Here is a 12,394-nt window from a genome sequence, read left to right on the forward strand (position 1 = left end):
ATATTTAGCACTTACCCAATTGGGGATTGGATTCTGTGGAACCTCTGGAGTAAATTTTCTTTCAGTGATATTCCGTTTGTGAGGTAAAACTATATTTGTTGAAGTCCTAATCTGCGATTGGATCTTGCTCACTTTGTGCTCTCGGTGAAGCTACTTGAGGACTACAATCATGGTGCCGTTTACCCAGAACGAGAAGGAGGGTCTCAGCGCTTTATTGGTCTATAGCTACATCAATAACCAGGGGCTGAAGCAGGGATTCTTGCTTAACTGGATAACTTGTGGTACTTAAGGTAGTCTGGGTTACTTTAAAGTCCAATCAAAATAAAGTCCATTTAAACTAGGGTACCTGAAATCCGACAAGTTATGCAGCTAAGCAAGTAATCCAGCTTCGTGATACAGGCCCCAGTGCTCTATTTAGGTCAGGATACATGGACTTTATCTTTGTTCACTTACTTTTAGCCCAGACTAAATTAACTAAAACAAGTTATCAACCAATCACATCTTGTGTTTACACGTAGTCAGCCAACAACATGCCAAACAGACAGTTGCAGACACGCTCACAACAGACCGGAACAAATATGTGTGATTTTAGGATTTACAAATGTTTTGGACCCTTTAAACGTTATTCACTTTACCTGCGAAAAAATATTAGTGGATTTGCAGTTAGTGAAACAAAATTTAGTGGACACTAATTGGTCTGCTAACAGTTTTCAAGGTTAGCAGAAAAAAAAGTAGCAGAGCCCTGCCCACTTCTCTAATGAGTTTTTAAAAATGTTGCAGGCTGTATATAAACCATTTAACATATGAACGTATTCTGTCTCACATGTTTATTTAAGATAAAGGTTTGAGTTCCTAAGTTTTTATGTGACACACGTAAGTGGCCATGAATTGCACACAGCCCAGGTACCTGAAATGTGGTGGGAAAGCGCCTTTATATATAATTATCTAGAGAGAGAGATCTACATCATTTCATATATAACCATCAACAAAGCAATAGAATCTAAATACATATTTTCTAATTACCTATTCTATACTACAAAACAGTATTGATTATTATGTAAGTTTTGAAATGTTGGAATTCTTTTGTGAATTATAATTCTGTGAATTATTATTTCATAAGATTTGTTTTGGTTGGAATGGCAAAGAGATCCACATAACACAGGGATGGGAGAATGGAACAAAGACTTTATTGGGGTTTTGAGTTGAACACACTGTGACAGAGAAAGGCAAGACAAAGGGCCGCCATACTGGCTTTAAGAAAAGGGGTAAAGAGGTAGGGAAAGCAACTGGAGTATCGGCTACAGACTGTTTAGCTTAAATCTTCCTTCTAATCCTGTGTAAAGCTTAACTGCGTTCTTACTTATTTAGCAAATGCTCTTATCCAAGCAACGTTCAGCTAAAAAAGTAGGATCAGACAGCAGCTGGAGCAGTCAGGGTTACGGACCATGCGCAAGGGCCTAACAGTGACATCACTCTGCTGTACACAGGATTTGACCTGGCAAACCTCTGATCACGGGCACCGAGACCTAACCCCCTGGGCCGCACGCCATCCCCAGGGTGTAAGTCTCAGCTCATTAAAGGGATATAAACAACATTAAAACTTAAATTTCATCATGTCTCATTTCAAAACAATGCTTAACAAATCTGAAAGTTGGTTAAAATAACATTACTATATACTGCATAATATCCAATGGTTTTTGCTAATGAAAATCTGCGTGTGTGTGTGTGTATGTGTGTATGTGTGTATCCCATGAATCTATTGTGTTGCATCAGCAAAATACTTCTGGGGCACTTTTAATTACACTTCTAAGCAGACTTACCATGAACTTTGTCACATGTACCAATACTTTGTCCCATGCAATCCTACTGTACATTGAGGTGAGATTAGATAATGGGCCACTATGCTGGTAACTCTAAATATGGTTATGACCAGTTCTCAAGTTCTTTCATTCAGAAAAGGTCAAACACTCTCCTAAATGAAGAAAGCTCTCTACAATTAATTTGTTAATCTATACTATCCACCCACCTACCATACCACTCATCCATTACATGCCTGAAAGAGCCTGCAGCTTAATCCAAGAAAAACAGGGCATAAAGCAGGGGACATTCTGGATGGGATGCCAGTCCATCACAGGGCAAAACACAGAGGACACTCTGGACAGGAAACCAGTCCATCATAGGTCACAAGGTAGGGGACGCCCTGGATGGAATACCAATCCATCACAGGGCACAGGGAAGGTGACTCTCTGGATGGGACATCAGTCCATCACAGAGCACATGCACTCTCACACATGCAATCACATACTATGAGAAATTTAGAGACACCATATCAAGTGTATGTTTTTGGAATGTAAAAGAAAACCAGAATACTCAGAAGATACAAATTCCACATGGGGGCAGGAATCAAACCCAACATCTACAATGCTGCCCATGACCCATTCTACTACACAACAATGAGCCAGGGCACCATTTAGTAACTTAATAAATCTAAAAGTACTGGAAAATCATTCATCAACAAGTGGGAGAGCTGGACTGTGAAGGGACACAGCAGGAGGAAAGAGACCAGGGTGAAAAGGTGGAGATGAAGCATGACAGCATGGACCATGGGCAGGAACTGACCTTGCCTGTAGAGCTAGACAAGGAGGAGTTCAAGCTGCTTGGAGGTGGCCTCTTGTGACGCTCCTTCTGTCTCAGTTTCTCCTTGTGGCTCTAAAAGACATATACTGTTGGTGTAACATAACACATTCAGGTAGTTGCATGTCATATACAAGATATATCCTATAGTATTAATCACAGGCAAGGTAATTTGAGTTCCATTTTTTCAATTAGTTTTTATTTTAATACTATTTAAAAAAAAAAATTTCCTTTTACGGTTTAGCTTCTTTTTAGTTAATAAGCAAAGAAAGGGGCAGTTTTGACACTTGATCTAGTTAGTAAAAAATTTGAAGAGTCTTTTTCAGACTGATGGCGGACTGATTAAATTTTGAGACAAATCGCACCAAATTGGAGCAATGCCACTTAGTCACAACAAAGGGAAAGGTGACTGCAGAAGACCCTTGGCCTTGTGAACATGATGACTCGTGAAGTATTTGTTAAATCTTGTTACCACATCACAAAAACATTAAATGGATGAAGATGTACTAGATGTATCAATACAAATAGCATCAAAATTGAAGCATAAGTGCTAAGTGGCTGCAAAGGAAGGAAAGGGTGACTGCAGAAGACAATTAACCTGGTGAATACAGTAGCCCTAAAAGTATTCGATGGATCATTTTCAAACCTCCCAGAAACTTTAGATAGGTGACGATCTGGGGCCTATTTCACTTCAAGACAAATCAACCCAAAACAGAAGCGTCATTTGGTGGCACGTGAAATGACTGCTACACCCGCAGATTTGGTGAACCGGAATTTATCGGGACATGCAAAGTTTAGCTTTTAATAAAAAAAATTTGGAGTGGTGGAGACAGTGTGTAGGGGGCTAGAGATTTATTCTGCCATTTCTGTAGCAATAACCTTGGTTTTCTTCACATTTAGCTGTAGTCCCATCTTTTAATTTCTTTTCATTATGTTCTTTAACTTTCATTATCTCCTTTCTATTTACTCTAAGAAAATGAACTGTTCCTCTTCACTTTACTTTGTTTTCAAAAGGAATAGAAACCAGAAAGTGGGTCATCAGAATCAACAGTACTGTATTCCCCAAACAGCCTTGTTACCTGCATAATCTTTCCCCACCAATTAGGTGGTTACCTGTATTTCTTTGTGCATGCTTTAATGTCCATGTTTTAAAATATCTTTTATATTATTGATTTTTTATATCTAAATATTTATATTCTATTAATTTCTCATTTGCACTATGCCAAACATTTTCTGTGACATTAGTGTAAGAATTGCAACAAATAATACACTAATGGTATTTACGGAGTTCCAGAGGGACAGTTCTTAATTTATTAATTAATTTATTTATTTATTTTTTGGTGCGATCTTGTGGACACAATTTAATGGATCTACAAAATACAATCCCTAAGATGTGCACTCAATTTGCTATATCGAACTCTTAATTTAAAAATGATAAAACTCATGAATTGAATTAATTGTAAATTCTTTCTCATATCCAGATTACCTTTTTTGGCCATGGAAAATTAGGTTCATGTGTTGTACAATAAAAGTGATTGCCTGTCCATTGGAGGGCTCACACTCACACCGAAACTAAATGAAGAACTCAGAGGAAACAAATGACAATGTAGGAAAACATGCAAATTTCATACATAGTCAAGGATAGGGACTGTATCTACAGCCCTGGGTGTCTGAGGCTACAGTGGCACCCACAGTGGTGCTTCATAATAGAAAGCCTGCTAAAATGAGGAAGGCAATACAAACAGAATTCCTGTTTTTGCAGTTTCTAAGCATAGGGTTTACAACTATGGGGTCTTCAAATGATGACGCAGTTAATTTTCATCTTGAACACAGAATTCCATATACCGATTCATCACTCACCCTCTTCTGCCGATGATGGTGGGAACCATGCTTCTCCGGGATGGTGGTTATGGAGGTTCTTCTAGTGTGGCAGAATGAACTGCTTGAATTCCCGGCTGCAGGTCGCATCTTCTTCTGTAATCAGGGCACAAAGAAGGAGTCTGAATGAAGACTATAACTGAAGTTCCTAAGTGTCTTTAGAAAAGGCCAAGATTCATTCTCCCATTTTCCACAACTGCTTATCTGATACAGGGAAGCCATTCAAAGAGGCCACAGGTCATTGACAGCAGTCCAGATATCAAATGGCATACACTACAAATCATTAGAAGACAGGTATCCACCTGAACTGTATATGCTTTGTTTGAGAAAGCAAACTGAGACTTGTAGGGGAAACTCACACAATGGCAGAATATAGAAACTCCAAACAATATAACCTGGCATTTGTGAGACTACAGTGCATATACTGTATACTCAGAGAGCCTGAGAATTTTTCACTTAAAAAAACTGAGCAGGGCTACTATACTTAATGATTTGAAGAAACTGTCCAAACAACTGCTTTATTTGACTCATGTAATACTGATAAAGGCATTCATTACTGTCTGTTCATCTAGCCTTTTCGTAAGCTTTGAAATTCAGCTTGTGTATACTTGTAAGTAGCATTTCTGTCCAAAATTAATAATCTGTAAATTATAAGTTGTAGTCATGCCATTAAACAAATGTTAAAATATACTCCCATTGTGATCATTCCACATTAATTTGGGGATTGAACGTGTAAATGTATATCAATACAAGCTTTAATGCTAGCTGTAATTAATCATAAAAAATTGTGAGATTTACTTTTATGTAAAATAAGATTTATTGTGATTCTGCAAAACACAAAGTAAAGAGAATGAAACTGGAATGAATCTCGAAGCCTAGTACAATGGTGGTATAGGGTTAACCCATCAGCAATAAAACAAATACAAGTAAGCAATAAAATGTACAAAATGAACATTACGATGTACAAAGCACACAATTTGGTGTCCAAGAGTATCGGTGCAGCAACAAGTAGACAAATAGCGCAATAGGCAATTAGTGTGGTGTGTGTATATAAATGTAATACAATATACACAAATACTGAAGGCGGTAATATTAACAGTGAGGTCTTGTGTTGTGTGCCACACTTATTCAAGAAGAGTCAGAGTTCACCAACCTGGCTGTACAAGGATAAACCTTTTTTAAACCTTGCAGTCCTGTCATTTTTTTCCTGAGGGAAGAGGAGCAAACAGATGACAAGCGGGGTGGCTAAAGCCCTCGATGATACTAGAAGCCTTTTCCCTGCAGCTGCTTGTATAAACCCCACCGATGGACTGCAACCTAATACAGTAAATCTACAGAGACACGGGGATCTTCAGTCCACCACACATCTCCACGTGTTACAAATGCTATTTCAAAATAGTGCCTAAATAGAAAATTAACTGACTAGCTTAATGCGCTCACAGCTTATTGTGGAACTCCTTGGTGTACTCCTGTTTGTTGCATGCATGGGGGAATGTTATTGGGTTTAAAGACTTCAGCAGACACTAGGGAACCATGTGCTCACTTACCTTACATTACTTTTGCTTAGGGAGTACCTGCTGTACCTCAGGTTCTTTATTAAAAGTTTTGAATTAATTTCATAATTCTGAGGCCTTGTCATGCACAACATGGATTTTCCAACACTCTATAAAAATGTGAAAAGTGTGCTATTCTTTAGGTTGTTATTCTCTGCCTCCGCCTTCTGCTAAACTTGGCGCAAAGTGAGGTAAACATCTACCTTAAGAGACAGGCCGGGAAAAACTAACCTTAAAAGCGTTTTGGGTATTAAAATACATTGCAAGCTCTGTTCTCTGCAATGACAGTGTGGGATTCCTCTAAGTGTGAGTCAGCAGTACCCCCTCCTGAACCACCGTGCCGCAGAGCAAGGACGGGCAGTTAAACTAAGTGGAATCCCATGTAACTCTCGCTTGTGCCATGTAACTCTCGCTTGTGCCTTATTTTGCCTGGGATCAGCTTAACCCCCACAACTCTGACCAGGACAAATGGTTGGAAAATGGATGTTACTTTATTAGTTAATATTTTAATTTAAAAACTATTTGCTTAGCTTTTGAGCTAAACGGTATATTTGGACCTAAGGAATTAACTAAGCAAATGCCACCTATGTGGAACGTATGGTTTGTAGAACACAAACATATATTTGAAGCCCTCAAGTAAGGTTTGCTTTTGCATTTCTAGTCAAAAGGATTAACCTAAGGTTATGATCTAATGAATATTTAATGTCATAAATTCACTTAAACATCATGTTTTAGGGCTGCCAGAGGAAAGTCATGCAAACTGTATAGGGTTCGGAATCAAATTATGAACACAATATTACGAATACACATAAGCATTATATCAATACAACTGTACCTCTTCAAGTTACATTGCTCCGATAATTTGAAGACAATTTTAAAAATGGTCTTCAACTTGCCATACAAATAGATTATGCCCGACAACAGGAAACATGCAAGTACCTTGGTAAAAATGTTCTACCACACTTATGTAAATATGTCTCACCATTTTACTGAAGTGGTATTTGCAGTAGCCACAGTACTTCACATTGTCGGCTTCTGGTCCTTCTTCCTCACACAGAAGCCCAGCCATCTGAGCACTGGATTAAGGAGAAAGAGGAAATGAGACATGAAAGGAGTATGGCCTTCATTTCAACTGTTACTTCTCAATGTTTGCTGCAAATTGCTTTGGTAAATTGATACAAATTCTTTTGAAAAATTGTCAATATATATTTCAGATCCATAGAAGATGATGGGCTTACATAATCAAAAAAGCACCAACAAAAAGTAGATGTTGTAGCAATGACAACCCTATCTAATCCCTACTGCTCCACCCACATCCCCCCCAACTCTACAATCTCTAGACCCCCTACACACTCTCTCCAGTAGTGGCTCTTCCCTTTGCCATGTCTGTGACACTTCCCCACAATTGGCACTGCTTCAGTTTTGGTGCGATTGTCTCAAAATCATCCTGGGAAGTTTGAAAATGATCCATCTTCTGCAACCATCCTCCCTTTGCCACCATCTAAATCTGGTGCGCCATATGTTAATCTTCATCCATATGTTTATGTGAAGTGGTAATAAGAACCATCAAATAATTTTTGAGTTAACATTCTAACAATACTAAGTGTCTGACCCTGCCCATATCTTTGCCCATGTGCTGCTGCTTCAGTTTTGGTGCTATTGTCTCAAAATGAAAGAGACCCTAGATAATGATCTATACAGTGTTCCTGGAAAGATTGAAAAAGATATACTTTTGTTGCACTAATGAAATAGGTGTCTGCAATGGCAGCTGGCCTCGGGAACATAAGTATCCCTTAATCAGGGAATACAATACCTGCATAGAGAAAATTAACCTTTGTTTTGGATGAATATTATTAACATATGTTGATTGATGTGTGAATTGATTGACTCCTGTGTGTGTTTATTCATAATACACATTAAGTACAATTTGCATATGGGATATATAATAATATTTTGCAATCAGGACATGCAATTCATTGGGTCTTTCTTGGAGGAATAACCTAATACTTCTTTCTCTTGCTTCCCCTCACTGTAAACTCATTCTGGACTCCATCAAGAAGATTCTTTGGTGCCGTTGCCTATACGCACTGCAGACCTTCATGTCAAGAATGTGCAGAACTAAATGAGGGTCATCACCCTCTACCGGCTGCCAATCAGGTCACGTTGTACAGGACGGCCTCCCTTCCCATGTACGTGGCGTTTCTGCTTCTTTCTCTCTCTGCTGATGCATTCTTGTGCATTGTGCTCGTCAGCCACACGGCTATTGGGGGATAGTATGGAAGCGAGTTCTTGTCAGTGAAGAGAAACTCCATATTGCATCGTAAGTCCATTTCTTCATCAGTTTTGTTTGGGGTTAGGAATTGTTGAGTAAAACTAAATGAGGAAAAAATGGAAAGTCATCATAATGAAATAGATAATGTGTCCTTCCTCATTTTTATGCTAAGTTTTTCATGATGGCAGCCATGGAAAGCCCAGACCCAAGCCGCTCCAGCCAGTAGGGCTCAACGCTCTCTCCCAGCATCAGTGAAAGGGATTATTGGGAATCGTGCAGCACTGCTTGGCAATAATGTCCCTAGTTCCAGAGCTCTGGAGGGATTGGACAGAATGTCACCACCTAAAGCTACAGTCTTGCAGATGGCTGGAATCTATGTTAAATGCTGTGATGTGACGGGCCATCAGGACTCCGCTGGGCACCAGCAGGTGGCAGTCAGCACCACAGACACTGGCGGTAGCCATGGTTTCCTCAGCATCAGCCAGTAGGTGTGCCAATAGGATGCGACTGGTGGCTGATAACTGCCCTTAGCAGGGGGCAGTACAGTCTTCCCTTGCAAGTCTTAAAGCCCATAAAGTGAGAAAGGTGGAAAACTGTGGACGCTTCCCCTAGCCCAGTGGATGTACCACTTACACTGAATTGCACTTGCATAAAGACTGATTAAATCAGGCCGACACTGAATAAAATGGGTTTTACAGGTGCTCCTTGACAGTGTTCATGTGCAACGAAAATAATACTTTTTTTTCAGAAAATACTACAAATTCATTGGCTTATTGTGGCTAACCTATTTAGGATAGGAAAGCTTTCGGAATAACATTTAAGGAGAAAGGTCTCCAGAACATTATAAACTTGCTCAATTATATATGTCCTGAAGTGGATAAGCAATAAAATAAGAGTAGTAAAAAAATTTTTAAATAAGGTGACCACAAACTATGACAGATAACAACACAGTTTTATATTCAAAAACTGCTTATAGTTAAGATTTAACTATTTAGTTTAATTTAGTTTAGATTTAGTGATTTGATTGTGGAATCATCCATTGCATAATCCTACACAGGGCCACTGACATCTATTCTTATGTGAAAGACATAATTATTAAGTTTACTCCTTATAGCATGACTGAAAACTTACCATATGCCAACAAAAAATACAAAAGAAAAATCAACATACGTGTAGTAGTAAAGTATCCTAAATGCATGAGACAATGATCAGAGAAAACTGAAACAACTTTTGCGACATTTTTACTTTCCTCCAAAGATTGTGATCTGCATGATGGAAGGGTTTGTATGCTCCAAAAACCCACAGAGCAACGTCACCTGGAGCCTGAGTTCCTGTCTGGGCCCCCCTTGGGGAACAGGTCCATGGAGAGAAGCCAGACAAACACTGGTCTAACAAAGACCCATATGAAATGTATAGATAAATATCACAGTACCCTAATTGGACTAGAGTTACTGGAACCCACAGCTGGAGCCAGGCCAGTTGAGGGTGTTCACCATAAAAAAAAACAAGTGGCTAGGCTACCCAAGTAACCTCAGCCATCATGTGGGCTTACCAGCTGCAAAGTCAAAGGTGGGGACAAGTAGCTATGCTCTATTGGTAGCAAGCATGAGAGAAAGACTCCAGAAGGATCAGACCTTGGCAATGGATACTGGCTCTGAGAACATGAAACGTTATCTTGCTGGTGAGAAAGGATGTTGCTTAGATGCTTTACCTCCACGCACAGCGTAAGAACCAGGTTAGGGACCGAGACTGGGAAGTGACATCTCTCCTACTCTGGAATTTTGCCTAATGAATAAGAGGGTTGCAAAAAAATCTGACAGCTGATAGTGACCTGGCCTTCATAGGAAGAGTGGATGAGGAACTCGAATGTGTACCTCCTACGGATTGTAGGGTCCTACCGGGTGACTTCAAGCCAAGTGTAGTGAGTGATGCAGAAGCCAGGAGGACATAATTAGAAAGAATTTAAGCATGAGTGTTGAACTGTTATTGGACTTATGCAAGCCTTGTTCAAAAGAAGAGTCCTTGGTACTGGAGCAAAGGACTAAACGTTAATGATTAACTGTGTGGTTGTGTCATCTGACTTGGCACACTCTGGCAAAAAGAAGTACAGAGTTATCAGCTGATCAGAACTTGGTGGTGAACTGGATTCAGCCCAAGGGACATCTTCTGGGCTAGGAAGACATAAAAGATTTTCAGAGAGTGCTTGACTGAATTGCAGGATGACGTCAACTCATACCTCTGTAATGACATCTCCTGAATGCTGATAGAGCCTGGGATATTGAGTATGAATGAACTATATTCAAACCCTCGGACATTGCAGTGAGTGCTTTTTATGATGGCGCCCCTGGCCACCAGTAGTTAGGGTAGCTAGGCTACCTACACACTTTCCATTTTAAAATTCCATACTTTTTCAGACTCTACAGGGGAATGGAGAAAAAATTGTAAATTTGGTCAAATTTGGTGGGGGGGGGGGGGGGGGAGTTAGCAGTGGTGATTTGTTAAGTTCCTGCCCCCAGCGATACCATCCTGGACAATAAGCCATTTTACAACTAGACAGCAATATTGCTGCCTGTCATATGCCAACTAACCCCACGCCTTGCAATGTTGATAGACTTTACAAATACCTTGTATTTTGCTTTCCATTCACAATGGGAATCCTTAGCTATCCAGTTCCAATAGCATGTGATGACCTGTATTTCCCAATTGCCAGCATTGTAATTGAATGGTAGCCTGCATCAGTGTTTTTTACTGTGGATTAATGAAGCGCACACCCCACAAACCCTGGTTTAAGATGTTGCTCTACAATGTTCACACTGTGCACATTTGAGCTCTGACAACCAGCTCACAATGGTGATTTCATTAAGAAGTTCAATATGTAAATTGTTTTGAAGAAATACATAGTAGGTCAATTTCTTGCAATAGTCTGGAAAAACCAAAATATTTCCATACTTTCTTTCATTTTTCCATACTTTTCCAGACTTGGAAAACACCAAAATCAAGTTCCATGCTTTTCCATTCTGTGTAGGATTCCTGGGTAGCTGTCATGTTCAAAAAGAAGGTCTTCGGGCTACAGTGGGTCTCCTTTATCAGCTGACAGTTCTGAACAGATCAGAAAGGCAGCAACAAAGGAGGAGGAAAAAGCATGAGACATATTTGGAGAAGTCATGGAAAGAGAGGTGACCTTAAAGATGTTATAACAAACTGTTAGAGAGCCTACAAGAGGGGTGGGGGTTGAAGGATGCAGTGTTAGAAAGTTCTGGTGGATCAGAGTTTATCATTGCAGTTAAAGTTGCTATGGTGATCTCAGGTCTCCACAGTAGAAAGGCTGCAGGGTAAATCAAATCTGTTCAAAGATTTTGACGGTATTAGGTTTTTAGGCTGACATGGTTGACATACATCTTCAATATTGCATGGAAGACAAGTAAAATACTTAAGGACTGGCAGATGGGGGTGATTGGCCTAATTTTTTTAACAGGGAAAACAGAGGGTATGGTCCTCCTAAAGGCAGACTTTATTTCACAGGAACTACAGGAACTATGTGGATTCCAACCTGGCTGTGGAACAGTGGAGCATCTACTCCAGGGGTGTCAAACTCCAGTCCTGAAGGGCTGGAGCCTTACACATGTTTGGGTTTCCCCTCATTTAACACACCGTTTCAACTCCTTGTGCTAATTACCACACAGCTCTTGAGTCACTTGTGAAGGAACAGGGAAAGAACTATGCTACACAGGGCTCCGGCCCTCCAAGACTGGAGCTTGACAGCCCTGATCTATTCTAAGGACATCCATGGTAACATCTATGAGAAGGGTATATTAGTTTGCTTTATGAATGATAGGAAGTATAAAAATTAGATTTATGGGCTAATTGATTCGTGGGCTACAGTTTTGTGGGAATTGAGGTCTATGGTGGGGAAGCAGGAAATCTTTGGATGAGCACTGCGGTTTACCAGTCTACATCCCCACACTCATCTATGATCATGAGCTGTAGGGAGTTACAAGGTGAGGAGTATAAGGGCAGCAGCAAAGGACGAGGCAAAGGAAAAGGCATAGGGTTCCTC

At 39.9% G+C, this 12,394-nt stretch overlaps 1 protein-coding gene across 3 annotated transcripts in view; it reads right to left on the bottom strand.

The window, feature by feature from the left end:
• Nucleotides 1–12,394, bottom strand: part of LOC111850791 (protein AF-17) — a 66,729-nt gene that overhangs the window by 30,615 nt on the left and 23,720 nt on the right. For 2 of the 3 annotated variants that reach the window (XM_023825058.2, XM_023825055.2), the window contains exons 6-9: nucleotides 7,048–7,141; nucleotides 5,666–5,719; nucleotides 4,495–4,608; nucleotides 2,620–2,709 (exon numbers count right to left, since the gene is read on the bottom strand). In XM_023825058.2, the coding sequence (XP_023680826.2) occupies nucleotides 2,620–2,709; nucleotides 4,495–4,608; nucleotides 5,666–5,719; nucleotides 7,048–7,141 (352 nt within the window). The remainder of the gene's footprint in view (nucleotides 1–2,619; nucleotides 2,710–4,494; nucleotides 4,609–5,665; nucleotides 5,720–7,047; nucleotides 7,142–12,394) is intronic. The other variant, XM_023825057.2, reaches the window with a different exon arrangement.

The sequence above is a fragment of the Paramormyrops kingsleyae genome, chromosome 20 (assembly GCF_048594095.1).
Source record: "Paramormyrops kingsleyae isolate MSU_618 chromosome 20, PKINGS_0.4, whole genome shotgun sequence".
Taxonomy (NCBI): Eukaryota; Metazoa; Chordata; class Actinopteri; order Osteoglossiformes; family Mormyridae; genus Paramormyrops; species Paramormyrops kingsleyae.